The sequence below is a fragment of the Poeciliopsis prolifica genome, unplaced genomic scaffold (genome assembly GCF_027474105.1).
Source record: "Poeciliopsis prolifica strain line A6 unplaced genomic scaffold, Auburn_PproV2 SCAFFOLD089, whole genome shotgun sequence".
NCBI classification, from domain to species: Eukaryota; Metazoa; Chordata; class Actinopteri; order Cyprinodontiformes; family Poeciliidae; genus Poeciliopsis; species Poeciliopsis prolifica.
Window position 1 is genome coordinate 773,347 of NW_026562464.1, and position 12,213 is coordinate 785,559.

At 37.4% G+C, this 12,213-nt stretch overlaps 1 protein-coding gene across 3 annotated transcripts in view; it reads right to left on the reverse strand.

The window, feature by feature from the left end:
• met (MET proto-oncogene, receptor tyrosine kinase) overlaps positions 1-12,213 on the reverse strand; it is a 114,567-nt gene that overhangs the window by 23,110 nt on the left and 79,244 nt on the right. For all 3 annotated transcript variants that reach the window (XM_055022659.1, XM_055022656.1, XM_055022658.1), the window contains 2 exons: positions 5,177-5,330; positions 3,296-3,430 (listed from right to left, as the gene is read on the reverse strand). In XM_055022659.1, coding sequence (XP_054878634.1) covers positions 3,296-3,430; positions 5,177-5,330 — 289 coding nt within the window. The remainder of the gene's footprint in view (positions 1-3,295; positions 3,431-5,176; positions 5,331-12,213) is intronic.

The window sequence follows — 12,213 nt, forward strand, 5'->3', positions numbered from 1 at the left end:
TAGCTGGTTGAGTGGAGAAGAGCCGGTTAATCCTTCTGGCTTCATTCTCTCTTGTGTATCTCTTTAGGCGGCTGGCCAAGGCTTGGAGCCTCTGTTTAGCAGTTTCGAGTGCTTCAGGTATGGGCATCTGCCTGTACTTTCGGGGTATTGGTCTTTTCATTGCACCCTCTGATAGTTGGCTCACTTCCCTCCTTGTTACCTTGATTTTAGCCTCTGTCTTTTCCATGCTGGGTATTGGGCCTCATGGTTGCTCTTATAGCCAAGCATCTCAAGGATCACTGATGCTGAGTTGTAGATCATACAGTTAGGGCCAGAAATATTTGGACAGTAACACAATATTTGTGAGTTGGGCTCTGCATGCCACTGCATTGGATTTGAAATGAAACCTCTACAACAGAATTCAAGTGCAGATTGTAACGTTTAATTTAAAGGGTTGAACAAAAATATCTGATAGAAAATGTAGGAATTGTACACATTTGCTTACAAACACTCCACATTTTAGGAGCTCAAAAGTAATTGGACATATAAACATAACCCAAACAAAAAAGTTTTTTCTCAATATTTTGTTGCGAATCCTTTGGAGGCAATCACTGCTTAAGTCTGGAACCCATGGACATCACCAAACGCTGGGTTTCCTCCTTCTTAATGCTTTGCCAGGCCTTTACAGCCGCAGCCTTCAGGTCTTGCTTGTTAGTGGGTCTTTCCGTCTGAAGTCTGGATTTGAGCAAGTGAAATGCATGCTCAATTGGGTTAAGATCTGGTGATTGATTTGGCCATTGCAGAATATTCCACCTTTTGCTCTCATGAACTCCTGGGTAGCTTTGGCTGTATGCTTGGGGTCATTATCCATCTGTACTGTGAAGCGCTGTCCAATCAACTTTGCAGCATTTGGCTGAATCTGGGCTGACAGTATATCCCGGTACACTTCAGAATTCATCCGGCTACTCTTGTCTGCTGTTATGTCATCAATAAACACAAGTCACCCAGTGCTATTGAAAGCCATGCATGCCCATGCCATCACGTTGCCTCCACCATGTTTTACAGAGGATGTGGTGTGCCTTGGATCATGTGCCATTCCCTTTCTTCTCAAACTTTTTTCTTCCCATCATTCTGGTACAGGTTGATCTTTGTCTCATCTGTCCATAGAATACTTTTCCAGAACTGGGCTGGCTTCTTGAGGTGATTTTGGGCAAATTTAACTCTGGCCTGTCTATTTTTGGAATTGATGAATGGTTTGCATCTACATGTGAACCCTTTGTATTTGCTTTCATGGAGTCTTCTCTTTACTGTTGACTTAGAGACAGATACACCTACTTCCCTGAGAGTGTTCTGGACCTCAGTTGATGTTGTGAAACGGGTTCTTCTTCACCAAAGAAAGTATGCGGGCGATCATCCACCACCGTTGTCTTCCGTGGACGCCAGGCCTTTGAGTTCCCAAGCTCACCAGTCAATTCCTTTTTCCTCAGAATGTACCCGACTGTTGATTTTGCTACTCCAAGCATGTCTGCTATCTCTGTGATGGATTTTTTCTTTTTTTTCAGTCTCAGGATGTTCTGCTTCACCTCAATTGAGAGCTCCTTTGACCGCATGTTGTCTGGTCACAGTAACAGCTTCCAAATGCAAAACCACACACCTGGAAACAACCCCAGACCTTTTAACTACTTACTTGATTACAGGTTAACGAGGGAAAGGCCTTTTGAGTTACTTGCAGCCTTTAGAGTCCATTGTCCAATTACTTTTGGTCCCTTGAAAAAGAGGAGGCTATGCATTACAGAGCTATGATTCCTAAACCCTTTCTCCTATTTGGATGTGGAAACTCTCATATTGCAGCTGGGAGTGTTCACTTTCAGCCCATATTATATATAAATTGTATTTCTGAACATATTTTTGTCAACAGCTAAAATAACAAAACTTGTGTCACTGTCCAAATATTTCTGGCCCTAACTATATATATATATATATATATATATATATATATATATATATATATATATATATATATATATATATATATATATATATATATATATATATATATATATATAGGTTGTGCAAGACAGTCCAGCACATAACAGCAGGGTGCAAGATGCTGGCAGGGAAAGCGTACATGGAACAACATAACCAAGTGGCAGGCATAGTGTACAGAAACATCTGTGCAGAATATGGACTGGAAACCTCGAGATCAAAGTGGGAAACACCCCAAAGGTGGTGGAGAACGCCAGAGCTAAGATCCTGTGGGACTTCCAGATCCAGACAGACAGAATGGTAATGGCGAACCAACCAGACATTGTCGTAGTGGATAAACAACAGAGGAAAGCCGTTGTGGTAGATGTAGCAATAACAAGTGACTGCAACATCAGGAAAAAGGAGAAACTGGAGAAATACCAGGGCCTCAGGGAGGAACTGGAGAGGGCCTGGAAGGTGAAGACCACAGTGGTGCCAGTGGTCATCGGGGCCCTCGGGGCAGTAACCCCCAAACTGGAGCAGTGGCTACAACAGATCCCAGGAACAACATCAGACATCTCAGTCCAGAAATGTGCAGCAGTCCTTGGCACAGCCAAGATACTGCAGGACCCTCAAGCTCCCAGGCCTCTGGTAGAGGACCCGAGTTCAGAGGATAAGAACCACCCGCGGTGGGAGAGAAGGATATTTTTTTTTATATATACAATTTTTGCTTGGAATTTCTTTGACAGTAGTTCAGTAGTTCATGGAATAAAGCCCTGCTCAGAAAATTAATTTTACTCAAACATACTGGATATCATATTTCAAGTAAAATCAGAGATCTGATACTTTTAAGTGGTCTCAATTTTTTCCAGAGCTGTATATGAATTAAACAAGTAATTCAACACCTTAAAATTGGGTCACTGTCTCTTTAAAAACGCCAGTTCTTTCTCAAACTCCACCTTCAGGAAGTCATCACAACACGGCTCCTCTATTAACCCTTTAAAATGAGCTCAGCAGGGTACTAAGAAGGCTAGTGTGAGGAGCTGAGCAGGGGAGTTGTGAAGGAATAAGTTTACGCCATGATGTAAACCTCAAAAAAGTTGATTTTACATATTACTGCCCATTTAATATTGAAGAAAACATCTTATGTGAACATTCTTTTTAATCGAAGTTAGAAATGCATCAATTTTACCTTAAACTGATGCAATGATGCAAGCTGTTGTTAGTGTGAAACGTGCACAACAAGGCATGCGCGGCTAACCCCTGAGGCCCACAGGTAAGGGAGCAGGCACATAGGAGGAGGGAGGTGAAGTGAAGTCACGTGAAGAAGAAGAAAAGGGGAGGGGCTTACCCTCCAGCAGGGTTGTTCTATAGTCGACTGATTCGTGGGAGACCATTTCGTTAGTGGGGCTGACGCTCCTTGCATTAGCCAGCCTGTCCAGATGCTGGATGTGACCCCGGCCATCATACCACACCTCAGACAGATCTGGAAATAAATGTTGCAGAGACAGAAAGAAAGGTGAGAAAGGAGATGGAAGAGAACAAGGATGAAGAAAGAGGAGGTAACATAGGGGAAGAAAAAGAGAGAGACAAATCAGTGAGAAAAAGCAAGTGTTTCCACCAGAACATCCCACAAAAGACATTCCACTAAACCCACCAGGCAAAACAAAGTCAGCAGACACACATGCACACAGGTTAGAAAAAATGACTCGGAACTTCAGGTCAAAGAAAATTGTCATACATTTCTGTCTATATAAATAGAATCATTTTAGAATTTAGTATAATTCTAATATAATTATATTATATAAATTATATTACATAATTTAATATATAGAATTTATATAGAATTTCTGTCTATAAGTACAGAAATTCAAGCAGAAAAAAAAGAAAGAAAAATATTTCTTTAATGGAACTGTCTAACTCTGTTGTATTTAGAAAACTAAGTAAACCTACAACTTAGTGCAAGTGACAAAATACAAATTCATAATTAAAATGCAGAAACTATTATCTGGCAATAACTTCACCTAAAATAGACATAAACATGCAAAATTCTTGTAGGCCCAATACAGCAACTATTCAGTCAAAAGGACAACTGAAAAACCTGCAATCAGTAAAATAATATTTCACAGTAAGGCTCTCAGTTCCATAAACTATTAGTCAAATAAATCTGCTTCTATCAAATAATACCAAGTAATAAAACATTCATTCAAAGTCGAATGCAGGTTGCATCAAAATAAACAGTCCTGAGTTACGATATCAAAACTTCCTGATAGCTTGGCTATCAGCTGATTAATGCTGGTTCTGATTGGTTCTGACGGAGCTGAGGAGACCGATTCTTTCCCCCAGAGATGATCTATCTTGTTAGGACAGCGAAAGTTTCCTCTATATCTAAAACGGTTTTGTTTGAGGTGTGCTGCCGCTATATATATATATATATATATATATATATATATATATATATATATATATATATATATATATATATATATATATATATATATATATATATATATATGTGACAAAGATCCACTGGCTCCCTGTAGTTCTAAGAATAGATGTTAAAATACTGTTGTCAGTTTATAAATCACTGAACGATTTAGCACCACAATACATCAAAGATCTGCTGTTGTTGTAGCAACCTTAGGTTCTGGTTTTGGTCTGCTCTGCATCCCCAGAACCAGAACCAGAACCAAAAGAGGTGAAGCAGCTTTCAGCATCTATGCACCAAAAATCTGGAGCAAACTTCCAGAAAACTGTAAAACAGCAGAAACCCTGACTTCCTTTAAATCTCAACTAAAAACACACCTGATTAGAATTATATTTGAAATATAATCAATTAAAAATGTAATGATGGAACAATGTATTTTTTATTATGTTGCATGACTGTGTTTTTGTGTTTATGATATAAAGCACTTTGAAATGCCTTCCTGCTGAAATGTGCTATACAAATAAAATTTGATTGATTGATTGATTTTGCACTACACTGCCCCCTGTAGGTTTGGGATGTTTAACAAATCCCAAACCTACAAGGTTGTTCTTGGTGGATGAAAACCTTCTGAAACTGATCCCATTTGTACAATATTATTTTTTTAAACAATGTGGCGTTGATAGCCGGTTTTATGAAAAGCTGGCTACATATTTCAAGGAAAAGACATGTCCAGTTTTCTGTTATGAATGAAAGATGGTATAAAATTTATTTGTAATGGTAGGATTCTGTGTCTCTTGCTCTTACCATCGATATGCTTGTTCCTCTTCCACATCAGCAGTGATCCCAGAAAGAGCAGCAGTAGGCTGACACACACACAGCCTACGATGAGGCCTGTGTAGTCCTGCTCCTGCGCCAGTGTCACCTTGCCCAGATGCCTGATGGAGTCCGCTTGGCGCCACTGAACAATGGGAAGGGATTTGGAGTGTCAGGAGTGAAGGAAGTGTATGCTAAAATACTGTAATTAATACAATCAGGCTTTGTTCCCAGAGAGCTCAAGTCATGTTGTCAATGGAGATTGTTATAATTTTTTTCTTTTTTTGGGGGGTGGGAGGGGGGGGGTGAAATCAAAATAACTAATTTGCTTGCAAGAATGACATCAGGGTAGCACAACTTGTAGGCCAGCTTTGCCCAGCTGACAAAGCAAACAATAGTTGTTGTGCTCCCTTTGTGGGTAGTGTTAGTTCTTTAAATGGTCCAGCCACCACCACCAGCATCTGGCAAAGGAAAACTGTAAAACAGCAGACACCCTGACTTCCTTTAAATCTCAACTAAAGATTAAAATCTAAAGAAAAGTTTCAGGTCCAATCTTTCTTTCATAGAGCTGAGAGTGTTTTTATTCATTTACACACTCCCAATCTCTTGAACAAACAGCTCTGAATGGTTTCCAACAATTATTTTGTCAACTTTCTGCTCATCTAACACTCAACATGTGCTCTTACAACAACGGCAGCTTAAAATTACAATGAACCAATCACAGTAAACATTACTCAAATGGCTTCCTGAGCTCTTAAAGTGACACACACACACTTATATTAGTTCATTTTCAACAATAGTGTTTTTTATTATTACCAATGAGCCCTGTGAAACAGCATGACTCAAGACCCCTCCGCAGTTTGTGAGAATATCAAATGAAATCATACAGATAACTTAAATACCGTTTCCAAATAATTACTTTCACTACATCTGAACTCTGCTGCCTCACTGGAAACTGGAATGACAAGCGCCAATCCAGGCAAAGTTTTGAAATCAGGGAACATTTTTCCAATTGAAGCCATCAAAGGCCTACAAAGCTCTCTGAACAAGGAGTTTTCTGAGCCCAGAAGCATTCTCAACAAGAGGAAATTCAACTGCACCATTGCATAAGAGTCGGAGCAGGGAGGAGCCCCAACAATATATATTTTACAATAAAGTATTTAAGTAGAAATACACAAAACACAAACACCATATTGCGGTGTATTCAATACAAATAATAAAGAGATTCATAATTTCACAATTTATTTGACAAAAGCCTAAATTCCAAAGTGTTGGCCTTTTAATGCCACTGCCATAAAAAAGGATTTTTTTGCATAAAATATAGAACTTTTCACAAAATAAGATTTTGCTCACTATATAGATGAATTACCACTGAAATAGATTACTTTATGCCTCCTCTTGTCAATTTATATTCACAGTGCATTCTACGGTCTATATTTAAAGATATAACTTTGAACAAAACCCAAAATATTTCAAATTAGTAAGAAGGGAAGTTGTGACCAGTAGCAGTCACGACTCCCTTGTTGAAGACCTCTGCGTTACGGTGTCCAGGTATGAGATGATGATCAGACAATCTCCTGGGAATCTGTTTCTGATCTATTTAATTACCTGTACTGTGTGCAACTAGTGGTCAGGTGTGCAAATTTCAGTTTGCCAAAACAACAGATAGAATTCAGATTTTTCCATCAATGTTAAAAAAAACCCCGAAAACAAAGAAAAAAACAAAACAGTCCTAGATGAAAAATATTTAGTTTGCACGAGCCGTGCTGTAAAGCGTGTTTGTTTGTGTTGGCTCTGTGGTTCCTCCACTTCGAACTGAGACAAACATGACCAACTCCTACATGTTGATTTCAGATCACATTAGCCTGCCAGTTATTTTTCCAGAGACATTTTACATAAAAGTATCTGAGGCCTCAGTGAAACACAGAGAGGTTACAGTATTTGCATTCAGACAGGACGTGATGCAGGCATACTTATGAGCAAATACACAATTACAAACTTCTAATTATCTTCTTAGGCCATTAAAAAAACAAAGAAAAACACCAAACTTTTTAAGACACAATAAAGTTCTATATAAATTTTTTTTCTAAATCCATCTTTTACTATTACTTCAAATAATAGGAAATGCAAAAATGTATGTTATTCAAATAATAGCATAAGTTTAAAACTGGTTTGGACTCTCACCTAAAAAAAAAAGAAAGAAAAAGAAAATTCTAACTGCAATAGCCTACTAAAAGAATAAGCATATATTTTTGGTTTACAGGTGTTACAGAATTAGATTACTTTTTATAAAAAAAAAGTCATACATTGGAAATAATTGCAATGTGTGAGTCTGTGCAAAGATTAAATCTGTAATATTATTAAAGTTCCTCCTGTAGAGGCTGTGATGTGTGTAAATGAAGCCTCGCCGGCCAAGCCCTGATGTTAGGTTGTGCAGCAGCGGAATATTGGCTGACCCTGGCCTGAGATAAGAAGTTTCGTCTGAAGGCCGGTTCAGAAGTCAACAGTGATCGGTCTGATAACGTTTGGTCTTGAGACGGATGGTGGATGTTATCTTCAAAGGAGTCTGAAGACCAGCAATTTCGGCTTGGCCTGTACATGGTGAACATTTTATAACATTGACTGCTGGGAGTTACATTAGTTTACATAAAAGAGAAAAACTAATAATAATGCTGAAAATAGTTATACCTCAAGCTGCTGTCATGTCTTTAAAGCATTTATGTCACTTTTGATGCATTCCAGCCCCGAACAGTGTGTGTATATCGGGAACAAAAGTGTGCAAGTCAAAGTGCAGCAATTATGTTTCCATATTTAAAAAACTGGTGACCTCTAGGATTTAATTTATATACAAGTCCTTTCATAACCATAAAAACATTTATTTATGTTTAGTGGTAGGAATCAATTGAAATTTTAAGACAAGTTCAATGGAGGGTTAGTAATAAAAACTAAATCAAAATTGCATTTTAATTGAAAACTTTGACAAAATGAGCAAAATTTTAAATTCAAATCCCCTTTTAGCTGCTAAATTATTCAATAAGTAGACAGTATCTCAACTACAAAAGTATTTATTGTTTTTAATCAGTTATTTAGATTATTAAAAATCAGACTGATGCAAAGTGTTGTTATGGATTTTCAGCTTTCCAGTGTTTCATGGAACCTTTTAGAGATAATACTTCTTTAGTTAGCTTTAACATTAGCATTAGGTTTTAGATGTGTGGTGCTGCTATATGTTCAGCACTGAGATGTTAGTTTAGGCTAGAATAGATTCACTGATAGGCTAAAACCTTATAGTATAACTTGAACACAACAATGGTCTTTTCCAGATTCAAATCATGTACATTTTTTCAAAAGTAAAACTTAAGCCCCGGTGTTCCAAAAGAAGCAGCTTTATTGTTCATTGGTGTTGATTGTGGAAGTCGTCTGTACGTTAGATGACTTCCGCAATGTATGAATGTATCAAAAACACACAAAAAAAACAATGGTTCCGGAATGGTGTGCATTAAAATCTATTAAATTAATTCATCAAAACGTGTTAAAGTCCAGGCCTCTGGGAGAATTTTACTGCTGTAAGTTGAGAGCACACTTTTCAGTTTGAAAGTAGAATTTTGTTTCTTTGTTCTCAAAACTTGTAATACTTGCATTCTCTTTCAAATATTCTCTGTTCTCTCTCAAATCTTTGTGTTTCCCCCATACAGGCCCTACTTTTGTCGCAAGTTGAGTACTTACTTGTCATTTCAACGCTTTAAAATTTTGATGTCTCTTTGCACCTTCATGAATAGTTCTAAATCTTTTTTTTTGCTTCCTTGCTTCAAAGCCCTGTTCCTAAACTTCCAATAGATTTTTTCCATGTTTTGTCTCTGTTTCGCCATCAAGAAGAAAATCTATGAGTGCAGAGAGCCTTTGAGTCACGCCTGATGACATATCCAATCTGCGAGTGCCTTTCAGAAGCTGCTTGACTTACATTCAAGTGACAAGATGGACAGCTGGTTAGTAACGCCGTTCACTCCTCACTTTGTGAAGCGGATTCTCACCAAGCTTCTTATTAATGAAGGACTGCATTAGGACGCGGGAGTTATGAAGTCTCATAAATTATGTGGTGCACATGGAGAATGTGGTGATTTCCCCCAGATTTTGCAAAGTTGGTTATGTAGAGCTCAGTAAGGACAAATGGTTTTGTTGCTACTTTTAATTTGTTGCAAGTGTAGCCCAGGTTAAAATAGCCTTCACTAAATAAAAGCCTTTTCATAATAAATAGCTATGAAATGCATAAATAGGAAATAAATAGAGAACAAATGGGTTTTAAAAATAGGTTAAAAAAATATTTAAATAAAAGATAATAATTACAGCTATCACAAATGCTATATTTTATGTTATGATATTTTGTTTGGGTTGAAACTGTATGAAACAGATTTATTTTGTCAGCAGTTAAAACGGTGAGGTGTGAGAAAAAATCTCTTATTCTGAAGGGTCACATTGATGTGTCGCCAGGTGACTAGCTCCAGCCAACCGGATTCCTACGGTCAAAAGTGTATTTTATTTTCTGTGAAGGATATTATTTGTAAGATCATTTCATTTCATTGAAACAGAAAGCTAAAGTATGTTGTTTTATGATCAAAACCCGTGGAAGTAACGGACGAGCTGTTGTGGGTGAAGCATGTTCCCCCCACACAATGTTCAACCGCCAAATTGGCGAGTACATTGCTTTATTCAGCACAGAGCAGAGTTAAAAGAACTTTTGTTATGCTTTGTTGGTTATTAAACCAGGCCTTTTTAAAGTTCTGCTGTAAGTTGGACCGGAAAATTCTGGGTCCATTGCTTAAGTGGATTCTGCTAACGAGAAACAAGATGGCGAGCCGTAACCCAGGAGCCCTGTAACTGTCGTCTAGTAGGAGATATGCTCTCTGCTGGACATTTCAATCATCCAAACTGGTATGATCTGCCCATTTTTTCCTGCTAAAACAAAACAGTGGATTCAGAGAAACAGGTTTAATCCTTTAGGATCATCAGAGAGAAAGACTTTGGTGGAAAGCACAAGTTATTCTATCTTTTACTGGATTGTTTCTGTTGTGTTTTATTTCTTTCCTCTTTTGAACTGCATTCAATATACATTGTTAGCGTGTGGAATGTAAAATTGTCTGTTGTGCTATAATAGAAACTAGAAATAGTTAAAACAAGAAATTAAAAACCCTTAACTTCTTAAAAAGAACTCTAAATAACTAAAATAGATTTCAAAAGATTGAAAACAAACAAACAGTAAATTAAATAGATTAACAGTATGAACTTTAACTTAAATAGATATGTAACATAGGTTTAAATAAATAGGGTCCTTTAATCAAAAACTTTAGGTTTAAAAATTCAAACAGGGATTAAATAAATTATTCTGGAAGAAACAGGGAAACTATTTTGAATTTGATTTTGTGTCATTGTTTGTCAACTGTTTGTAATATTGTGTTTTTTCTTTTCTCAACAAATGATAAGCTGGCAGTTTAAACTTATTTTCTGGTCTGTGGTCATTAATACACTTACACTTTTTCTACTCCAGTAGCCAAACCTAGCACTGGTCCTATTGTCTGTTGTATTAACTGTAAACACATCGTGAGTGTTACACATGGTGTCTGTTACACATGGTGTCTGTTACACATGGTGTCTGTTACTTCTGCTCTTCCAGTGTAAAAGATAAATGGAAACAGAAGATAAATAAAACACATAATAATATGGACTGAAAACACACTTTTTTTTATCAGCATGTGTTTGATCATTTCCGCCAGTCAGACCAGTCAGCATGTTTGTCCATCAGAAGCAGACACTGAGATAAGAAGCCATGATGAATTCTCTCTGTACACCTGATGGTAGAAACAGATCAATAAAGCCAGTCATAAGTTTATTATGACTGGCTTTATTGATATTGAGGTTTTCTTCTCATATCCACCTGCATGACAGCCAGTATCAGTCATGATCTCACATGTTCAGGATCATAGTGAGACTGGACTGGGTTCTTTTTGGAGTTGTCACTGAGGTGGGATTAACTGGATTTGTGCGATGGTCTAGATAGCACTGAGCTAAAGCATTGCTGTTTAAAGAAAATGTAGGAATTGAAAACATATCCACGCATATACAATATGTATGCTTTATGGGGTGCTGTGGTGGCGCAGGGAGTAAGCACTACCCTCAATAGAGGCCTTAGTTCTCCATACAACTGTGGCAGGTTTCCCAGCCTGGTGACTTCTGCCGCATGTCTTCCCTCTTCTCTCAATACCCATTTTACTGTCATTTCACTAGCAAATAAAGGCCACAAGAGCCGATAAAACCTTTAAAAAGCTTTATGCAAGGGCAGGGTTAACAGAATATTCTCTGTCTTTAACTTTGTTTGAAAGGTGATGGATAAACCTGAAGGTCATCCATCATTTTGACAGATTATAATTCACACACTGCATAGAAAATTTTCCAAACTTAAATTAAGACTAAACTGGCTTACAAGACACTTCTCTGCAGGATACAGGCGTTTGTTTAAAGTCAAATATCCAATCTAAAAATGTCTTGTTATAAATGAAAGAAAAATCTGCCAGTGGAATGAACATTTTGTATCAACATTCAAGAATTATTGAGTTAAAACATCACCTCCTATGTCTTGCGGAAAGTTTCTCTAAGCAACACTGGCTTAGTTTCTTGTAAGCCAGTGTTGTCTTATTTCAAGTGTATGAAAAAAATGTTCACTAGAAACTAGACAAAAAATATCAAAAACATCTGGAAAGACTTTGTTTTTGAAGTGTATACTTGGCCACATGGTGTAGATGCTCAGACATTCTTACTTTTACATACAGGAGTAACTAAATAAAAAAAAATCTCTTGTCTCATCTCTGACCTGGAGACTGACCTCAATGTGCTAACAGTATGAAGAGTTACGGGAAAGAGGCTGTACAGCTTGTCAGGTACAGAAGAAGAAGAAGAATTGAGGGACAAGAAAACTCATTTAGAGAGTCTGGTAAACATCTGATCACTTCAACTGAAGAAAAATTTTCTGATTTCAA